At 38.8% G+C, this 23,218-nt stretch overlaps 1 protein-coding gene across 1 annotated transcript in view; it reads right to left on the bottom strand.

The window, feature by feature from the left end:
- The window catches only part of ALDH1A2 (aldehyde dehydrogenase 1 family member A2), a 125,107-nt gene that overhangs the window by 32,636 nt on the left and 69,253 nt on the right, over nucleotides 1-23,218 (bottom strand). Inside the window, exons 5-7 of the mRNA XM_061431165.1 lie at nucleotides 13,175-13,236; nucleotides 11,052-11,180; nucleotides 10,812-10,925 (exon numbers count right to left, since the gene is read on the bottom strand). Coding sequence (XP_061287149.1) covers nucleotides 10,812-10,925; nucleotides 11,052-11,180; nucleotides 13,175-13,236 — 305 coding nt within the window. The remainder of the gene's footprint in view (nucleotides 1-10,811; nucleotides 10,926-11,051; nucleotides 11,181-13,174; nucleotides 13,237-23,218) is intronic.

The raw sequence follows: 23,218 nt of genomic DNA, 5'->3' as shown, positions 1-23,218 counted from the left end.
TCTCTCATTTTTTAGGATGCTAATAACATATTACAAACTAACATGTGCTTGTTGCTTACAACTTATAAAAACTCATTGTGCATTTAATTCTCACAACTCTGAAAAATGTATGCTTACTATTAAGCAAATTTTGTACAGAATTAAGTGGTTCATAATTATATAGCTACAAAGTAAGATATTAATCCCTAAGCTATTAGTGGTGTTCTGAAGAAAGAAAGTGTTCATCACCTTCTAGTTCTGGGATCAAGCTTTTATTTCTCAAATTTAATCTTTCCTCCTTTGTATACCTAACAAATACTTAAAATGATTGCTGACTACACATCAGATGCTACTTGGGGTAGTGAGAAAAATGACTAAAGGACAGTGAAAAATAATGCAGCCCCCCCCCAATCTATGTATATGACCAGAAACTGTAATCTTCAAAAATTAAAGCTTAAAAAATCAATACTAAACTAATAATCAAATTATCTCACCCCAGAAGATTAGAAATTAGTTATTTATAGGATTATAATCCTTTAAGAATATCCTACACCAAAGAAACCAAGGACTTCTAAATCCAAACATCATTAGGATTGTATTCTTATGACTTTAGTTGTATAAACAGAAGTATATAAATTTGTAACCTCATTGAGTATAATATATCTAATTTGAGACAATGGTAAACTGTGAAAATTTGCCTGAAACCTACCTAACCAAAGGCAATTTAGAATATCCATGGCGATTATGGGAAACTTTTGAAATCCTCAAACTTGAATAGCTCTAAAATTTCCCAAACTGAATGAAACACATATTTCAATTGGTAGTTTGAAGTTTCCATTGTCAGGAGCCTAAAACTGCCTTTCTGCAAAGTAACATTTTAAAATTAAATGCAAAGATAAAATAGGAGAAGTGGCCAAGATGGTGGAGTGGGAAGACATTGAACTCACCCTCCTCCCTCAGGCACACCAAAATTATAACTATTTAAAGAGTAATTACTGGTAAGAATGACTGGAAGACTAGCAGAAAAGATCTTCTGTAAGTACATATACAAAGAAGGAACCACAATGAGGTGGATTAGAGAGGCTGAGATGCAATATAATCAAGGCCCATGCTCCTAGACAGGTGACCTGCAAGCAGGAGAATAAGAACAATTGTGGAGATGCTCCCCCAAGGAGCCGGGGTCTGAGCTCCACACCATGCTTCCCAGTCTGGGGACTCTGTACCAGGAAGAGAAGCCCCCAGAACATTTATCTTTGAAGGCCAGTGGGGCTTACCTTCAGGAGACCCAAAGAGCTGTGGGAAATTCCATTCTTAAGGGCACACACAGAACATGTTCTGAGACCCAAGGCAGGAACACTAATTTGAAAGAAGCCTGGGTCATACCCACCAGCTGATCTTAGAGAGTCTATCAAAGAGGAAGGGGGCCACTGGGGCTCTCTCAAAATGAGGTGGCAAAGGAATATGCTCCAAATGCAAGAACAAGCTGAAGTACCAGAAGAACTAAGTAAACTGGAGATAGGCAATCTACCACATAAAGTGTTCAAGGTAATAATCATAAATGTGCTCAAAGAACTTGAGAGAAGAACAAATGAACACAATGAGAATTTTAACAAAGAGTTAGAAAATATAAAAACCAAACAGAGCTGAAGAATACAATAACTGAAATAGAAAATACACTGGAAGGCATCAACAGTAGATTGTATGATCCAGAGGAACATTTTAGTGAACCAGTAGACAGAGTAGGGGAAATCATCCAAGCTGAACAAAAAAAATAATTTTTCTAAAATGAGGGCAGTTTAACAGACCTCTGTGACAATATCAGATGTGCTAATATTCACATTATAGGGGTCCCAGAAGAAGAAAGAAAGGGGCAGAGAACACATTTGAAGACATAAGGGCTGAAGACTTGCCTAATTAGGGAAAGGAAATGCAATGTCCCATATAGGGTTAACTCAAAGAGGAATATACCAAAGCATATTGTAATTAAAATGACAAAAATTGAGGTTAAAGAGAGAATATTAAAAATAGCAAAGGGAAAGCAACTAGTTATATACAAGGGAACTCCCATAAGACTATGAGCTGACATTTTAGCACAAACTCTGCAGGTCATAAGGGAGTAGCATGGTACATTTAAAATGATGAAAGGAAGAAAAGCTACAATCAAAAATACCCAGCAAGACTATCATTAATAGTTGAAGGGAAAATCAAGAGTTTCACAGATAAGTAAAAGCTAAAAGAGTTCAGCAGCACAAAATAGTTTTTACAAGAAATGTTAAAGGGACTTGTCTAAGCAGAAAAGACCACAATTAGAAATATGAAAATTATGAAAGGAGGAATCTCATTGGGAAAGGCAAGTATATGATAAAGATAGTAAATCAACCACCTATAAAGCTAGCAGTGGCACCCCACTCCAGTACTCTTGCCTGGAAAATCCCATGGATGGAGGAGCCTGGTGGGCTGCCGTCTATGGGGTCACACAGAGTCGGACACGACAGAAGAGACTTAGCAGCAGTAGCAGCAGCATAAAGCTAGCAGGAAAGTTAAAAGACAAAAGTAGTTAAGTTATCTACATCCACAATGAGTAATTAAGAGATACATAAAACAAAACTTATCAACCTGGTTTCTCTGGTTTACATCTGCTAGTTCATATCCTTCCTGGTGAAGGCCAGGCCCAGTACTGGATGAAAACTGCTAACAAGGAGAATCCTGAAAGGTGTCTAGAATTAAAGCTGGAGATGAGCCCACTAAGTTTTTATATGATCAGACTCAGGCAACTGCTACACAACTTCATCAAGCAATTTCTGGACTTTTCCAAAGCCTGTTGACTAGGACATAATTCAAGCTTGCACACAAAAATCTGCTGAACCTGTTCATGACAATTATATTCGACTTCAGATTGTTAAGGAAAATTTTGGTCTTCCTTCAAATGTTGATCCCACCTGGGGAGCTCTTGATTTTGTGTTTATCAGTGGGCTGAACTGGGACCTTTCCCTTCTAGTAAAAAGGACCAGGATGGGATGGGTAACCCATGGGATGTCCAGTTCAGATGCAGTTAATCTGGTATACCAGCTCTCTCCCACTTTAGAGGAGTCATCTAAAAGGAAGATCAACAAAATTCTTAATCTTCAACTCAAGCAAATGAAGACCCCTTAAAACAAAACAAAACACACAAAAAAACCCTCCTAGTTGTTATTACCTTTGCAAAACAGCCAGGACATTGGAAAAGAGACTGTTACAAATACAAACTTCTGGCACCTTCAGGTCTCTTAACTAGTTTTTCCACTGTCCTAATCCTCAAGGAAGTGGCTCTGAGGAACTACAGGGGGCTCCTCCCAACCCTCCCTCTTACTCATCTTAGAGAAATGTTTCTCCAGACTGGGGCTGAATCTCTTCCAGTCCTAACATTAGAGCCACATCTCAGTGCTCAACCCTACTACTATAAAGCAGCACTCTTTCAGAGTACTGAGACAGTTCAAACAGTGAGGCTCTCTAGTGAACTTCACGAGTTTCTTTCTCTGAATCTATTCCCTTTGGTTTAGACCCTTTGAGAGATAAATACTCTTTTCTTCTCAGCTCCTCCATCCATATCCATTTTCACCTGAGATTTCTTAGGGAAATATAATTCCAGAATTCCTCCAAGAAAGAGGGGGAAATTAATTACTTTTCCCTTCTTTAGTTAAAAAACTGCCACTGCCCTTTTGGTGAAGGCCACCAAAAAAAAAAAAAAAAACTGTTATGGGATCCCCTTTAACCACTTTTGTACCTCATGTAGGAAAAGCTCACCTGAATTCTCATCATAGTCAACATTTCTCAGACACCTGCCTCACCTCCTGTAAGTCTTTATGTTAACTGCTCTTCATAGAACTCTTTCACAGAGTAAAGGTAGCCCTGCTGCTCTTCTCCCCTCTGTCACTGATGAAGTCCCTCATGACTGCTTAACACTGACAGGTCTCCGCTTGACTCCTTGAGATGATATGCAGGAAAATGCTTTAGGAAACACTGACTTCTCATGGTTCTCTGATGGTTTCTTTTTAAAAAGTGACAATGACAAATACTGTGCTGGGCATGATATTACAACTCCTTTTAATACTGTTGCAGCAGCATCTTTACTTATGGCTACTTGGGCTAAACAGGCTGAATTATATACTCTTACACAGGCTTGTCCTTCAAAGTGCCACTGATAGTAGACATGCTTTCAGAGTAGCTCATGATTTTGGAATGTTGTAGGAGCAACATGGCTTCCTTACATGTGTGCTTAGTCACTCAGTCACGTCTGACTCTTTGCCACCCCATGGGCTGTAGCCCGCCAAGCTCCTCTGTCCATGGGGATTCTCCAGGTAAGAATACTGGAGTGGGTTGCCATGCCCTCCTCCAGGGGATCTTCCCAACTTAGGGATCAAACCTGGGTCTCCCACATTACAGGTGGTTTTTTTTACTGTCTGAGTCACCAGGGAAGCCCAAGAATACTGGAGTGGATAGCCTATCCCTTCTCCAGGGGATCTTTCCAACCCAGGAATTGAACTGGGGTCTCCTGCATTGCAGGCAGATTCTTTACCAGTTGAGCTACCAGGGAAGCCAAAATTTTAAATGACCCTTATATTCAAGAATTATTGGATGCAATACTTTTTACCTGCTGCTTTTATTAAGATTTCAGGATATTCTAAACTTTACTTTCTGTAAGCTAAAAGAAATCACCGTGTTGACATTTCCAGAAAGAATGCTGCCCTTAAAGAAATCAACAACAACCAAACCTCTGGCATGGTCCAAAGAGATATTTCCCCAAATGGTGACTTTTAGAAAAAGTATAGAAGCCAAACACTGTTGGCCTCAAAGAAGGGAAAACAAGACTAGAAATTCAACAATTGTTGGTTTGACAAAAAGAGGAAGCTCTTGTTTGGACCAAATAACAACTCAGTCCTAGTGGAGATTCTAAACTTCTCACTCCTAACCACTGTTGGTCTACTGACAAACCCTTGGTCTACTGACAAAATGATAGCGTTCATGAATCAGCATTGGTGAGGCAACATTACGGCTCCAAGAAGCTATCACTTAACCCATTTGTCTGAAATATATACCCCAAATAAGCCTGTCTGCACTGCTCCTGGACATTTCAAACTGCCTAATGACCATGTGAGGTCTGGAAAAGGATTTCATACAACTTCCTCCATCTCATGAATATAAATATGTTTTAGTTCTGGTCTGTATGTTTTTACACTGGGCTGAAGCCACCTCCTGCAGACAGGCTACTGCCTCTTCTGTGACTGAAGTCCCTTTGAAAAAGATTATCACTACCTGGACAACTCTTTAACTTCATAGTGATCAAGGAACTCATCTTACTAGTCAGTAAGACAACTGTGCACTGTTTGGCCAGTTTCACAAGACTTTGACCATACTTACCACTGTCAACCCTCTAGTTTAGTCAAATGCACTAATGATATTGTTAAGATTCAACAGGAAATTTGTAGAGTCCCTAAAAAACCTTGGCCAAAAGCATCACCACAGCGGTCCTTCTAGATCTTAGATCGATATCTTTTGGAACTCATCAACTCTCACACTTTGAAATAGTCATTGAATGCCCAGTGCACTTGGCTCCTGCCTCTTGACTCACTGGTAAGAAAGATTCTGCAATATTGCAAAGGCCAAATTGCTTCTATTAAAAACAATCATGTATACCTGTGGCGGATTCATTTTGATATTTGGCAAAACTAATACAATTATGTAAAGTTTAAAAATAAAATAAAATTAAAAAAAAATAAAAGCAATCATGTTTTGGTACAGCAATCTTTTTACAGTGTGCTCTTGGGAGACAAAGACATTGAGCAGCACACCTTACGCTCTGTGGAGATTCTATCTACTGGAAAAAACTTACAGAAAGACTTCCTTCAACCTTGCTGGAAAGATCCCTCTATCTAGTACTGCTAACCAACCCATGTGTCACTGAACTCCAGGGAACAGACTTTGGATTTATGTGATACAGTGAAAGAAAGCACCAAACTCTGGCTGGGCCTGCACGTCATTGGGGACCTGAAAGTAAAGATTCCCTGGAATTGAAGCAGACAATACCTGATGAGACAGCCTTCCCAAGATAATCTGGACCAGGTCTGTTGGAAACGTGCCTGCCAGACCTTTAATGATGACATGATACTTCAGAAGATCTCAGATGTCTATGATCTTGGTAACACAAGGGTTTTACATAAAAATGGCCTAAAAGAGTTCTCCCTCCTACACTTCCTTGTTAGTAGAATATGACCTCAATAGGTTTTCAATCTGCATGCTTTCCCTCTGATGTGAGAAACTACACCAAAGGTCCTTCTTGGCACTGAGAGATAAAATGCTGCTGAAACCAGAAAACTGGACTCCTTACCAGCAATGCTTTCAGAGAAAGGTCTTGATGAAAAGGAGAAAATATAAAAAATTAATGAACACAAACCTCAATCCAAATAGACTTGGGAGATCAGAAAAGGGAGCTCTACCACTTATGACAGTAGCAGAGCCCAACAGAAAAAAGAAAAACTTCTTCTTACCTGGCAAGAGTTCACACAATGAGAGGAGACTGTCACAAGTTAGGCAACAAAAAGCAACTATACTTCAAACTCTCAATTTCTCCAGTGGACTCTGTTTACTACAGCTCTCCAATTTCCTTTTCCCTTCTTTAAAAGAGTACTCTCCTTGCTGTGGAAGGATGTGCATGGGGTTTGCCATGGCTGTAGACCCCAAACTGCAATTCTTTGCTGATTCTGAATAAACTCATTTTGGCTGTAGGAATAACTGGCAGTCTATTTCTCAAAAACTGTCACTGAACTTGCCCTCGCACTGTAAACAACTAGAAAAGTACATGAAATTGCCTCCTTTAAATGGAATATCATGCAGTATGGGACTGTGATTCTAGAGATAAAAGAAACAAGGGAATGAAACCATCACAATATTGTAAAGCAATTATCCTCCAATTAAAAATAAAATTTTTTAAAAATTTAAAAAAAGAAAAGAAACAAGGGAAGACCTTTTGCATCATGGGATGTTAAGACCAAAGTAGAACGTGCTGATCTCACTGAAATGATGAAATAGATTAGAGTTTAGAGAGAATGAGGTGGTTAAAAAGTAAAAGGCTTAGTACCAGAGAGTACTGACAATGCAGTCAAGGAAACTTATGGGGGTCCCATCAGTTCTCGGGCTGTATACCTGTGGTGACTGGTATACTTCACGAGACGGGATAAAGAACAAAGATCACGGAATTTGTATGCTGAATAATCCTCAGAGCTCATACAGGGTTGGGGACGTCTGAGTTTTGACTAACCAGAGTAGAAAGACCTAGTTGAACACTGAGAATATTCACTACAAAATCCAGAAGGATCCCAACTTAGTAATCTTAATATATTTTATTATCTTAGTAAAAGATAAACTAGTCCTTAATGAAGCTTAAAATTAAGTGTCAAAAGGGTCTACCTGTACTGCAAGTGATTTAATTACCTAACAGAAAAAAGTCCAGCACTCTTAAAAGAAAGAAAACAAAATCTACATGGTCCATAATGTAATGGGCCCAATGTTCAGCATCCTTTCAAAAATTAATAGATAGGAAAAGCATACATATTTGAAAAAACATTATATATAGTAGAACAAAGATAAGAATGACTGCTAACTTATAAAAAACAGAGCAAGTCATTAAAAAAAAACAGAATGACATCTTTAAAGTGTTGAAGCAAAATAAAACAAAATAAAAACTGTTGAATCAGAATTTTATATTCACAAAAAATCATAAAAAATGAAAACAAAATAAATATTCAGATAAACAGAAGCTGAGAGAATTTGTCACTAACAGATCCACACTATAAGAAATGCTAAAGAAAGCTCTCTATACAGAAGAAAAATTATATCAGAAAGAAACATAGGCAAAAAAAAAGAGAGAGGGCTAGAAACAGTATGTGAGTAAATGTAAAATAATTTTGTTTTCTCGTGATGGCTCAGATGGTAAAGAATCTGCCTGCAATGCTGGAGATCCAGGTTTGATCCCTGGGTTGGGAAGATACCCTGGAAAAGGGAATGCCTACCCACTCCGATATTCTTGCCTGGAGAATTCCATGGACAGAGGAGCCTGGTGGGCTACAGTCCATGGGGTTGCAAAAAACCAGACACAACTGAGCAACTAACACTTTCACTTTGAAGAGATAGTTGAATTTTTAAAACAAGAAGTGTAGCAATGTACTATGGGCTACATACATACGTTACAGTGAATTCTAGAACAGCTGCAGCATGAAGGATGCAATGAAAAACAGAAGAATTCCGTTGTACTGTTATTACATTACAGTATAACATAATACTTTTAAATAGTAGACTGTGATTAAAACGCACATTGTAATTACTAAAGCAACTACTTTAAAAAGAGGCTTAGCTGATAATCCAAAATGAAAGATAAAATGGAGTACTCAATTCATCCGAAATGTGGCAGAAAACGAGGAGAAAGGGGACAAAAAGCAGATGGGACAAGTAGAAAATAAAAGTGAAAACGGGAGATTCAAATCCAATCATATCAATAATTGATTAAATACTGAACAACAAACCCCTCACCAAAAAAACCACCACCACCACCACCACTAGGCACGGGAGAGTACATATTGTATATTCCATTTATATAAAGGAAGGAAAGAGAGGAAGGAAAATTAACAAAGAGGGTCACTGATTGCCTGGGGCCGATGGTATGAGAAATGTTTCAGGGTATGGAAATATTCTATATCTTAGTTTGGGTGATGGTTATGTGACAGTGTGTATTTGGTACTTAAATGAATGCATTTTATTGTATGTAAATTATACTTCAGTCTTTTTAAAAGTTTAAAAAAACTTTTTGAATGGCAAAACAGAGACTTAAACCCAGGCAACTTGGAAACAAGCACTTATGTTCTTATTGATCCACTATGTCACTTCTTGTCTGGCCTGAAAGATTAGGTCATCCTCTCAACATGACTTTCCAACACATAGTATTGGGACTTTAAAAAAAGTGCTCAGTTTTTAAATTGAAATATCCTTGGAAGAAAAAAAAAATCCCTAGAAATTAATTTATCAAGACAAGCCTAAGATGTAAATGATGACATCAGTGAAGAACACTGTAGGGCAGATAACTGAAGAGCTTTACACCATGTTCCTGGATGAGATGTCAGTCTTCTAGAAAGAACACTCATCTTCAATTTAATACAGACAGGTAATGGGATGCCAATCAAAATTCCAATGAGAGATGTGTGGAGGAAGGTAAGGTACTTGGAAAACCAAACTGAAATTTTATCTGAAAGAATGTACAAGAACAGCCTAAAGGTTTTGAAAAACCATATAGGAGGGTATATTGCCTGCCATACTCCAACACATCTTTTAAAATCTTATAATTAAAGCAATCTGGTACTAGTGAAAATACTGAGGAGTGATGTTACCAAGATGGCAACACAGACTGCTCCAGACTTTGCTTTCCTTCACAAGAAGCGTAAGGAACAATTGTTAAAGGACCCTAGAACACAAGGTTAAGCGGGAAGCACTCCCCTGTACCAGAGACCCATGAGAAGGGTTAAGAAAAGCAGCTACATTGTGACTATACTGCCCTCCCAGAGGCCACTGCAGCATCATGGGGAGACATTTCTCTTGACCCTCTGGCTTCTCCAGTGGGAAAGGAGAACTCAGAACTGTGAGCTGACCTGTGGGAGCCACTACTCTGATCTCACACCATGGGAACTGCAGGGGAATCTGCAGAGCTCAACCACCACAGAAATGAGACTGCAACAGAGAGAGGGGGAGGGGTTGCAACACACAAATCCTGGCAGACTGAATTCACATCTGCAGTGACCAAGCAATAATCCCAACCAGTGGCTCTGCTCACCTGCAGAACCAAACTAGGGGCACACTCTGACCAGGGAACACAGATGGGTGCAGATCGGCCTGATTCATCTCCTCAAATGAGGACTTCTGCCAGCCCTACGGCCCAGTCTGCCCTGCCCAAACAAGAAGCTGAACCACAGCACCATTCACTGAAGAGTGTCTTCTAGTCGCATCTGACCAGAATGACTGATAACTCCTGAAAGACATGTGGCCCAGTAGTGCTTGAGCCAAGAAGTGGACAGGCAGGCAGAGCCCACTGACCCCAGAGCTAGGTCAGTATAGGACATGCAGTGCTTGCCTGCAGCTGGGTTCAGTTCATACTATATTACCTATGGCTACTTTGTGCTCCAGGGGCAGAGTTAAGTAGCTTCAATAGAGACCATATTGCCAGCAAAGTCCATAACATTTGCTATCTGGCTGTGTTTTGCAGAAAAAAATTGCTGATCTCTACTCTCTCTGACCTTTTAATGCTCATGGTCATAGTTAGCTGCAAATAGCATCTACAGGAGTTGGGGATATAATGATAAGACAAAGCTGTGTTTCCATTTTCATCTTGACCAGAGATTAATTTACATCTCCAGTTCTTAATTTGTGTTTTTGATTCAAGAAAGTGTTCAGAACCCCAGCTTCTGGGATAGACTCTTTTGGGACAGTTTGTTAGTTTGTTTTTGCCTCTGATATATGTTCCTTTTATTTCAAAATATAATATGGTTTTGTTTTTCTGGGACAGGTCTCATACAAATGGAACACACAAGAATCCAGAGATTTGAGACACAAATAGTCAATGTCCACCTTTACTTTGTCACCCATCAGTCTTCTAGCTATGATAAGACCTTGTTAAGGTCTTATCTGCTTGTTAAGACCTTGAGTAGCCACTGCTCTTTGGGTGTTCAGTCCATGGGTAACATTTTCAATTTTCTCTCAAACCCTCTACTCATTTGCAGAACTGTTCTTTAAGCTGTGGTTTCTCAGGCACCTACCTCAGTAGACCCTGTGAACGCAATCTTGTCTATGCCAACGTGAGAAGCTATTGCTGCCCCGGCCGTTGGCCCGTATCCTGGCAAAATATTGATGACTCCTGGTGGAAAGCCAGCCTAACAAAACAGAATTGGAGGAAACGTGGCTTGTGAAAGCTGATGAAGCACATTAAATCGGATATGCTCCAGTAGGCCCCAACTGTAAGGAGGGTGGGAGCCACTCCTGAGGTCGGTTTCTCTTACCTCCTTGATGAGGGCTCCCATGTAGAGCGCGCTGAGTGGTGTTTGTTCTGCTGGTTTAATAACTACTGTATTGCCACAGCACAGAGCTGGAGCAATTTTCCAAGCAAACATCAGCAGGGGGAAGTTCCACTGAAAGGCAAAAACTCAGGGTTGATAGATGGAAAAATATTCCTCCATTACTTTGTTTTCAAGCTGTGACTTCTCAGATTTCTCAGACTGGTCCTCAACATAAATCTTGTCCCACCACAGAGTATAGATGTTTGGATTTTTTAATTACTTCATTAAGAAGAGAACAGGATTGACCTTGAAAATCTCCCCTATTCTCTCTCTGGTCAGCAAATTACTATTTTCCAGCTACCCACAAAAAGAAATCTTATCGTAAAAAGGGAGTCTTTGTTTTGTTTCAGCTTTTCATTGTTGTCATTTTATATGTTTTTAAAATTAGCTTTTGGTTCCAGTAAGTTCTTGTGTATGAAAACTTTTTCTTGCATTTTTGATTTTTTATACCAGGGTTTCAGGCTGGTATAAAAGCTCTTCAGAGAGGAAGACCTAGAAGTCAGCGTGTATTTCACGGCAGTACCTTTTTCTTTACCTACGTGTATTGTCACAAAACACACAATTACAAAAAATAAAGTACATCTGCTGATGAGGATGCAAAAATCTTAGTTCGTCTCCTGGCCACTGCAAAATAAACTAATGGAGACTAAAAAATATATGTGTGTATCTGAGACTGGGACCTAAGACGGTTTAAACCAATTTTAAAAAGGATATTAAGCTTGTATTGTTATAAGTGCAGGCATGAGCCTCAGTACTATCAGGTGTCGTTGATAATTTCATTAAGAAAGAAAACAGAGACCCTGGTGCCCTGGCTCCAGCCCCTGAGCACAATGTGTTTCTGCCTGAAGCATCTCAGCTGCCATCCTTGAAGGATTCTCACTGGCCCTGGCAAGCTTGCAAAAATATACAAGTGTCGTGCCTTCACCAAACACCCAATTTCTTTCCCCCTTAGTTGTTTATAAACTTGGGAGTACACAGTGATGTTTTAATTCCATCTACAGTATATAAATCTTGGGAGCGCAGTAATTGAGCTGAGCTGGCTGACAAGCGGCTCTTGTCCTGTCAGTGAAAGCTGCAGCTAACTGAGTCTGAGGAAGGCAGGAAAAGCAGGTTTGAGTTCCTGCAATTAAGGTGACAGACCTCAACCCGGCTCTGATCTGAGTGGGATTTCCCTGGGTGGTTTAGGGGCAGAAGAACTTAAACCAAATCTCTCATCTTCTCCTTTCATTCTCGAATAAATTTCACAGTAACCCAGGGTTTGGGGACCTTTAAAATAATTCATTAATATGTCTTCCAAATCTTTGGCTCCCAAAGCTGAAGATTATCTTGAGTTATTCTCCTATATTTTGAGAAAACTTCTTGTCTGTACTTTAAGAATTTAAATTGAGGCTCCCCTGAAATCCTTGCCAGAATGATTAGCTAGACTCTCCTGCTGGAAGACTCGATGATGTTTTGTATAGTGCCAAGGCTATGTATGAGGCAGAGGGGGGAAAAAAAGACAATGTTTAATGTTCCAATCCAAACACTAAGCACTACATCCATTTCCCTGTACAAGACACACAACAGCACGGCATGGTTTCAATTATGACTGTGACGTTAATTGTACTGCTGTGTCTTCTGTAGGGTCTTCTATCTAGATTCTTGTGAAAAGAAACAGTGGGAAAGAATGGGATTAAAAGACCATATCAAACAATATGCCTGGAAAAATGGTGAGTCACAGTTCTAAAAAATAAACAAGCAAATATAACAAAGCATTAATTTTCCATAAGCTGAATGGACATCCATAACTGAAGGCAGGTTATTAATACACTGGGCTTTGCTTTGCTTATTTTAATCATGAGAATTCCATAACTTGAGAATTCAACTCCTGGTAACGAAGCTGAAACCCTATTAACCTGTTCAAATAAGCATTTGCAGGGAGGCTGTTAAAGATATGTCAACAACATGAGCTCAGTTTTTTTCCCCCAGTAATGGAAAACACACATTGCTGAAGTCCATGTTTTATGTATCTTTAAGAGAACTGGTTCAAATGAAAATAAATACGGGGCGTGAGGAGATACACTCACCGGGATGATCTGTCCACACACACCAATGGGTTCATGTCTTGTAAAGGTAAAATAATCTCCATCTGAAAGAAACGAGCACAGTCACTGCCACAGAGTTCAGATGAGAAGAACTGCAGAGGGAGAACACAAGTGGCAGCAAAAAGCAGAAATACAGTTGGAAACACTTTTGGTCATGGTTCCCACTCCACTGTGTGTTAAAGCGAGTAGAAGCTATCACTTGGCAAAGGGTTTCTCCACAGCCGGTTCCCAGACACCCAAACAGAGTACTGGTAGAGGGCCCTGACGGCAAAATAAAGGATGAGTTTATCACACCAGATGCTGTCCTGGGGGTGGGCAGTGGGGAAGGGACAGAGCGGGGAGTGGCTGGAAACTGGAAAATATTAAATATTATATTAACTATCAAAATGATACTTATATATGGAATAGTTACTTGAGTTAAAAACTGAGGTTCCTCAAAATTTTAAATAGCTTTCTGAAAATATTAAAAAAAAAAAAAGAAACTAAGTAAAATGCTATTGGGTAAATTTAAAATGCCAGGCAACTGGAAAAGGCAAGATTTAAAAGTAAGATCTGTTTTATAACTCAGTCTAGGTGTCCAAATGCACTTCTGGGCACTGGGGGAACCCAGGCATGTCAAGGCCTATTTCAAGAAGGCAAGAGTCCACTTCAAAGAAGATTTCATCAACAACCCAAAGCCTCCACCTTCAAACCAGCCATGAAAATGAGGATGATTTAATGACCTTGTTTTCCCTATAGGAGCAAGCGGCAGTTGGAACAAATACCCAGGAAATCCAAACCAAATTCTTCTTTAGGAAAGTACCATTATGTTTATCTGAATTATTTTAAGTGGCTAAAGGAAAAAACCAAAGAACGCCTGTTTTTAGCATAAAGCTTTTCATTTTTGGTATTGGGTCTTCCCCGCACCCCACCCCCATTAATTGTCAACTCTTTGGCCACTTCACTGACACTTGTTTTCTCTCTCAAAAGACGTTCACTGGGGAAAGTGGAGACCCTCTGTTAATACTCAGGAAGAGCATTACTATTAGAGATGTGGACAAAAGTGGGGACAGGAGGAGATGTTAATTCTTCCCAGAATTAACAGCTATCTGTTGCTGGCACATCTTTTCAAAGAACTTTCCCCCCGACATACATTAGCATCCTTTTATCCTCTCTCTTTTTCAAAAGAATACAAATGGGACTATATTATACACAGGCTTCTACACTTTGGTTTTTCCCACTTTTTTTCATATAAATCTAACACACTTTTTAAGCTGCTAAATGTTTTGCCACTGGCTCAATAAATAATGGCACTGCTGTAAACTGTCCTGAGGGACTAAAGAGACCGCTTTCAGTGCAAGCTATTACAAATAATGCTGTAACACTATTTTATATATCTCTGCATATTGGTGAAATTTCACAGTCAGAATGTACATGCATTTCACATTTTGATAAATAGTGCCAAATCACCCTTCAGAAAAATTATTCAGTTTATAATTCCAACATGTTTTTTTCCTCCCTATCCTTTAACACTGGGGTTTTTCAAACATTTAAATTTTGGTCAACCTGAAAGAAAATGACAACTTGTTTTGATTTGTGCTTGATGATATATGGATTGAATATGTTTTCATGTTTAATAGCCATTAAAATTTTTTTCTTCAGGTTTATATCCTCTCCCATTTTTCTACTGGTTTATTCTTCTTTTTCCATCATTTAGAGAACTCTGTATATATTAAGGACATTAGGCCTTTGTCATGTGTATACGCAAAGTTTTCCCCTTTGTCTGCTACTTGTCTCCTAATTTTGTTTGATGTATATACTTTAAATTAAAGACTTTAGGAAGTAGGTAAACTCAGTAACTGTAGGAAAGAAATTATTTTAGAATGTATCTCCACTAAAACAACAAAAAAGAGCCCAAATATGGAAACCATCCACAGGAGGACAATAATAAGTCTAAGTAATATTTAAAAAATCAAGTTAACTATCTCAGCTTTGTATGCAGACAATTCAAGAATTTTCATAGATATCTTTATTTCCAATAGTGCCAGTTACCACCTTTCTTCAATTTATAAATCTCTGAAAAAGTTTTTTTTCCTATTAATACTTTTCACATTTTTTCCTTTAGAAGATATAAATGTTTGTTTCTTCTCCCTGGGAAGATTTTTCATGGGGAGAAAAAAAAATGATCAAGAGGCTAAAGAGTATCATTTGCAAGGAAATTTTCCCCAAATAAATGCTATAATATGGGTAAGGTGATGGATTCAAGTATTAATCACAGACTATAGAAAGAGAGTGTAATGTCAATATGGAGTGCAAAGGGCTAAGAAAAAAACTGGAAGATGAACTAAAGAGCAACACAGGTGTTTATTTTAGCAGCACTAGAATGGTTCAGAAGAATTCACAGGGCACTTGCACAAGCACAGCATGGTAATTCATAAAGCATTGCCCCTCTCTCCATTCTAAATGCTGAAGAATTTAGTTGTACTACGTATATAATTCTGAAAGTTATTGAAGAAATTAAAGAGAAGAAAAAAAAAATGTAGGGCAATCTTTAAAAGCTGACCTCAAAAGGAAATGAACTTAACTCCATAACTATATCCAAAGGGAAACTGAGTTATGCGGAATAAGAACTTTCCTGGATAAATGTTCACAGAATCAAAATTTAGCTAAAGCAGGCACAAGAAAAGAAACTGAAGATTCTTCTAAGTTCCTCTAAACAGTAAATAAATAAAGGGTATTTTGGTGCTTGAGCTCTTCCCAAAAGAGCACTGAATGAGAGAGATAAGGGTCCCAGACCTTTGAGTTCAGTCTGTATTCTAGGATGGTTGGTGGAAGAGGATTCTGAACACCCTTAGTCTGAGCAGGATACCTGGCACATAAGAACCATACCTCCTACATGTAACCCCTGACCAGGGCTGGAGGCATGCCAGAGGTCCCACACAACTAGTATGACACAGCTCTGACTCTCACCAGCTTCTAGACCAGGGTTCCCCAAAGGCCAATCACGTAAGAGCCACCTTCCTGAAATCCAAAACAGAGGGGATATGCATACGTATAGCTGGTTCACTTTGCTGTGCAGCAGAAACTAATAAAACATTGTAAAAATACTACATTCCAATACAAATTTTCAAATTGCAAAAAAAGAGCCATCTTAATTTTTACTATATCCAAGTATCACCTACCCTACTACTTTTAATATCTTAAATTAACTCATCTTTTAATGTAAAGTTTAAAAATAAAATAAAATTTTTAAAAAAATTAAAAAATTAAATAAATAAATAAAAGCTATTTGATAGCCTCACCTTCAGGAAAATCTAAGAAATAAAAGATTTCATGAGCTGGCAATATTTTCTTCTAATATTCTTCAAGCCTAATAATTAAAATAAACATGGATTCAGTTCAGTTCAGTTACTCAGTCATCTCCGATTCTTTGCGACCCCATGGACTGCAGCTCACCAGGCCTCCCTGTCCATCACCAACTCCCAAAGTTTACCCAAACTCATGTCCATTGAGTCAGTGATGCCATCCAACCATTTCATCCTCTGTCGTCCCCTTCTCCTCCTGCCTTCAATCTTTCCAGGCACCAGGGTCTTTTCAAATAAGTCAGTTCTTCGCATCAGGTGGCCAAAGTAGTGGAGTTTCAGCTTCAACATCAGTCCTTCCAATGAACACTCAGGACTGATCATCTTTAGGATGGACTGGTTTGATCTCCTTGCAGTCCAAGGGACTCTCAAGAGTCTTCTCCAACACCACAGTTCAAAAATATCAATTCTTTGGCACTTAGCTTTCTTTATAGTCCAACTCTCACATCCATACATGAGTACTGGAAAAACCATAGCCTTGACTAGACGGACCTTTGTTGGCAAAGTAATGTCTTTGCTTTTGAATATGCTGTCTAGGTCGGTCCTTCCAAGGAGTAAGAGTCTTTTAATGTCATGGCTTCAGTCACCATCTGCAGTGATTTTGGAGCCCAGAAAAATAAAGTCAGCCACTGTTTCTACTGTTTCTCCATCTATTTGCCATGAAGTGATGGGACTGGATGCCATGATCTTAGTTTTCTGAATGTTGAGTTTTAGGCCAACTTTTTCACTCTCCTCTTTGACTTTCAGCAAGAGGCTCTTTAGTTCTTCTTCACTTTCTGCCATAAAGGTGATGTCATCTGCATATCTGAGGTTACTGATGTATCTGCCAGCAACCTTGAGTCCAACTGTGCTTCATCCAGTCCAGCGTTTCTCATGATGTATTCTGCATATAAATTAAATAAGCAGGGTGACAATATACAGCTTTGACGTACTTATTTTCCTATTTGGAACTAGTCTGTTGTTCCATGTCCAGTTCTAACTCTTGCTTCCTACCTGCACACAGATTTCTCAAGAGGCAAGTCAGGTGGTCTGGTATTCCCATCTCTTTCAGAATTTTCCACAGTTTATTGTGATCCACACAGTCAAAGGCTTTGGCATAGTCAATAAAGCAGAAATAGATGTTTCCTGGAACTCTCTTGCTTTTTCAATGATCCAGTGGATGTTGGCAATTTGATCTCTGGTTCCTCTACCTTTTCTAAAACCAGCTTGAACATCTGGAAATTCACGGTTCATGTATTGCTGAAAACTGGCTTGGAGAATTTTGAGCATTACTTTGCTAGGGTGTAAGATGAGTACAATTGTGCAGTAGTTTGGGCATTCTTTGGCATTGCCTTTCTTAGGGATTGGAATGAAAACTGACCTTTTCCAGTCCTGTGGCCACTGCTGAGTTTTCCAAATTTGCTAGCATATTGAGTGCAGCACTTTCACAGCATCATCTTCCAGGATTTGAACTAGCTCAACTGGAATTCCATCACCTCCACTAACTTTGTTCGTAGTGATGCTTCCTAAGGCCCACTTGGCTTCACATTCCACATTCCTGGCTCTAGGTGAGTGATCACACCATCATGATTATCTGGGTCATGAAGATCTTTTTTGTATAGTTCTTCAGTGTATTCTTGCCACCTCTTCTTAATATTTTCTGCTTCTGTTATGTCCATACCATTTCTGTCCTTTATTGAGCCCATCTTTGCATGAAACGTTCCCTCGGAATCTCTAATTTTCTTGATGAGATCTCTAGTCTTTCCCATTCTATTGTTTTCTTCTATTTCTTTTTTTTTATTTTATTTTTTAACTTTACAATATTGTATTGGTTTTGCCATATATCAACATGAACCTGCCACAGGTATACACGTGTTCCCCATCCTGAACCCTCCTCCCTCCTCCCTCCCCGTATCATCCCTCTGGGTCGTCCCAGTGCACCAGCCCCAAGCATCCAGCATCGTGCATCGAACCTGAACTGGTGGCTCGTTTCATATATGATATACATGTTTCAATGCCATTCTCCCAAATCATCCCACTCTCTCCCTCTCCCAAAGAGTCCAAAAGAGTCCAAAAGACTGTTCTATACATCAGTGTCTCTTTTGCTGTCTCGTATACAGGGTTATTGTTACCATCTTTCTAAATTCCATATATATGCGTTAGTATACTGTATTGGTGTTTTTCTTTCTGTCTTACTTCACTCTGTATAATAGGCTCCAGTTTCATCCACCTCATTAGAACTGATTCAAATGTATTCTTTTTAATGGCTGGGGGCAGGAGGAGAAGGGGATGACAGAGGATGAGATGGCTGGATGGCATCACTGACTCGATGGACGTGAGTCTCAGTGAACTCCAGGAGTTGGTGATGGACAGGGAGGCCTGGCGTGCTGCAATTCATGGGGTCGCAAAGAGTCAGACATGACTGAGCGACTGATCTGATCTGATCTAATACAGGAATATATCTACCTAAAGAAACTAAGGATCTATATATAGAAAACTATAAAACACTGGTGAAAGAAATCAAAGAGGACACTAATAGATGGAGAAATATACCATGTTCATGGATTGGAAGAATCAGTATAGTGAAAATGAGTATACTACCCAAAGCAATTTATAGATTCAATGCAATCCCTATCAAGCTACCAACAGTATTCTTCACAGAGCTAGAACAAATAATTTCACAATTTGTATGGAAATACAAAAAACCTCGAATAGCCAAAGCAATCTTGAGAAAGAAGAATGGAACTGGAGGAATCAACCTGCCTGACTTCAGGCTCTACTACAAAGCCACAGTCATCAAGACACTATGGTACTGGCACAAAGACAGAAATATAGATCAATGGAACAAAATAGAAAGCCCAGAGATAAATCCACACACCTATGGACACCTTATCTTTGACAAAGGAGGCAAGACTATACAATGGATTAAAGACAATCTCTTTAACAAGTGGTGCTGGGAAAACTGGTGAACCACTTGTAAAAGAATGAAACTAGAACACTTTCTAACACCATAAACAAAAATAAACTCAAAATGGATGAAAGATCTAAACCTAAGACCAGAAACTACAAAACTAGAGGAGAACATAGGCAAAACACTCTCTGACATACATCACAGCAGGATCCTCTATGACCCACCTCCCAGAATATTGGAAATAAAAGCAAAAATAAACAAATGGGACCTAATGAAACTTAAAAGCTTCTGCACAACAAAGAAAACTATAAGCAAGGTGAAAAGACAGTCTCCTATTTCTTTGCATTGATCATTTAGGAAGGCTTTCTTATCTCTCCTTGCTATTCTCTGGAACTCTGCATGCAGATGGGTATATCTTTCCTTTTCTTCTTTGCCTTTCTTTCACCTCTCTTTTCTCAGCTACCTGTAAGACCTCCCGAGACAACCATTTTGCCTTTTGCATTTATTATATTAAATACAGTTCCTTGTGCTATACAGTAGGTCCTTGCTGTTTATTTGTTTTATATATAGTATTCTACATCTGTTAATCCAAAATCCCAAATTTATCCCTCCCTTACCTTCTCACTTTAGTAACTGTAAGTTTGTTTTCCATGTCTCTGAGTCTATTCTGTAAATAAGTTCATTTTTATCATCTTTTAAAGATTCCACATATTAATGATACCATATGATAATTATCCTTGTCTAACTTAATACTCTTAGTATGATAATTTCTAGGTCCATCCATGTTAGTGCAAATGACATTATTTCATTCTTTATATGGCTGAATAATAATACTCCATTATGTGTATACATACACACACACATTCACACACACACATATCTTCTTTATCCACTCATCCATCAAGGGATATTTAGGTTGTTTCCATGTCTTGGCTATTGTAAATAGTGCTGCTATGAACACTGGGTGCATGATTTTTGAGTTAAGAGTTTTCTCCAGATATATGCCCAGGTGTGGACTTGCTGGATCATATGACAACTCTATTTTTAGTTTTTTGTGGAACCTCCATACTGTTCTCATCTGGTTGCACCAATTTATTTTCCCACCAATAGTGTAGGAGGGTTCCCTTTTCTCTACACTCTCTCCAGGATTTACTGTTTATAGACTTTTTGATGATAGCCAGTCTGACCAGGGTGAGGTGATACCTCATTGTGGTTCTGATTTTCATCGTGCCACATAATATGCCACACTGCGCTTCTCAAATTTCAATGTGTACACAAAGCATCTGGAGTTATTAAAATGCAGATTCTGAACCTGTAAATCTAGGGTGGAACCCAAGAGTCTGCATTTCCACGAGCTCTCAGGTTACACCAATGCTTCTGATCCACAGACCACACTCCAAGTACCCGGGTTCAGAGGAACCAAGTGGATAAAGGGAAGTCCCCAGGTATTGTGATGATCTACAGTTGTTGACTTCATTTCTATTTACTTTTGGCCTCTCTGATAACTACTAATTTGCCTGAAAGGAATCTGAAGTGTAGAAGAATTTAAGCAATGTTTTTAACACTTTTAAATTACAATAATAAAAACAAAAACATATATAACTTTTACAAAATATTTTCATATTCTTGCCTCATTTCATGCTCAAAACAATGTATGGAAAAATTAAGGCAAGTATTATTATTTGAAATTTACAAGTAGTGAAAATATGCCACAGAGAGGTTAAGTCTAAAGTAGTATCACTGATTAAGTTGTGGCTCCTGAACTTGAAACTGGGTGATCAGACTTCAAGTTCACTTCCCTTAGAAACATACCAAAGGCTCTTCTGTGAATAAGGTTTGGATTTGGGTGGATATCACAAACCACAGAATCAGAATGTAATGTCAAGGAATGCAGATGGGGGAAAAAAGGGTGAAGATGATTCTTCAAGGATGTGGTGTGTGGAGAGAGAACTCACATAGACTTCTGTATCTCAAGCTATAAAGGAATGCTACAGAGCACAGGCTTCCTCTCGGGTTGGGAAGTCTAAGGCTGAGTGCCTCTCTGCATCTGGGAGAAGTGGACTCCAGTGGGCGGCAGTGTTACTTCTCCCTCCTTCTCTTCTGTACCTAAGACGAAGTATGAGTACTCCTCTCTGCCTAGAATAAAAATCACAGCCCATTTCCCATCTTTCATGTTAATATGTTCAGTCACTCAGTCGTGTCTGACTCTTTGTGACTCCATGGACCATAGCCCGCTAGGTTTCTCTATCCATGGCATTTCCCAGGCAAGAATACTGGAGAGGGTTGCCATTTCCTCCTTGAGGAGATCTTTCCAACCCAGAGATAGAACCCACATCTCCTGTATTGGCAGGCAGATTTTTTTTTTTTTTTTTTAACCACTGAGCCACCCAGGAAGCCCAAAGTAAAAGGGTTAGTTGCTCAGTCATGTCCTCATGGACATGAACTATATAGCCTCATGGACTATAGCCTGTCAAACTCCTCTGTCCATGGAATTCTCCAGGCAAGAATACTGGAGTATATAGCCATTCCCTACTCCAGGGAATCTTCTTGACCCAGGATTAGAACCTGGGTCTCCTGCTTTGCAGGCAGATTCTTTACCATCTGAAACACCTTTAGTCTTTTTGCTGTAACACTATTTAAATACAGTAAGATGATTAAAAAGATTGTTTCCATCATTTCTCTAGCTTTGCACTATAAAGCACATCAGCTTGACAGAGGAAAAATTCTCCATCCAAAGTCAGATACTCCACTTTAGGCTACAATCATCTTAGGTCTTCTTACAAAATATAAGGCATTACAGAGAGAGCTCAGACTCAGAAAGAATGGACTGCATTTGATGAAAATAACAAATAAATGTTCTGAATACCATATTCCAAGCCAGGAAGTTAGCACACTAACTAAAAAAGAGATGAGACACCAAGATGGAAATACTAAATCTCGTGTTTAGAACTTTTTAGCTCTTAGCCTCTTTTCCATTTCATTCAAGAAAGTAAAAACTACTGTTCTTAGAAGGAGTTTAAGACACACCCAGAGACAACATTTCTGATGTGTTTTTACACATCAGTGTTATATACCTTGATGAAGAATTACAATTAAAAGCTTTATCATGAATTTAGTTGAACTATGGATCAAATTTTACCGAGCATGTATAGATTAGGCCATTTCTTAGTTTACAGTAAAACTAAGAAGAGTCTTTGTCCCTAGAGATGAGTAACAGAAAAATTTCTTCCGTATCTGTGAATGTTAAGCCACTATTCTGTGTTATTTAATGGACATGAGTTATTTAATGGACATGAGTTTGAGTGAGCTCTGGGAGTTGGATAGACAGGGAAGCCTGGCATGCTGCAGACCATGGGGTCACCAAGAGTCAGACATGACGAAGTGACTGAACTGACTGACAGCAAATTACACAGGAAAGATAGAAATTACTTAATTAGAACAACTATGTGGATTATTCCTTCAGGATAAATATTACTCCTTAAAGCAGATTTTACAGCTGCTTAAAAAAAATTAACAAAATTATTATTCTCATAAGAATATTGGGCATTGAAACACTCTATACATAAACTAGAATATGATTAGGTAATATGTATGGTAAATAAAATCAGAAGAATCTGAAATGTGCCAGAAATTGAGGAGAAATGCATTAAATATGGACCTCAAGAAGTGGCTCCCAACTACAATACTAAGAGCATTTCAAGAACTGCTACAAAAAAAATAAAAAGAACTGCTACAATTTTTAGATACCTGCTAACTCTAAAAATGAGTTTATTTAATAGCATCAAAATCGGTTAA

Source organism: Bos javanicus, chromosome 10 (assembly GCF_032452875.1).
Source record: "Bos javanicus breed banteng chromosome 10, ARS-OSU_banteng_1.0, whole genome shotgun sequence".
Taxonomy (NCBI): Eukaryota; Metazoa; Chordata; class Mammalia; order Artiodactyla; family Bovidae; genus Bos; species Bos javanicus.
This window is presented reverse-complemented; position numbering and strand designations above follow the sequence as displayed.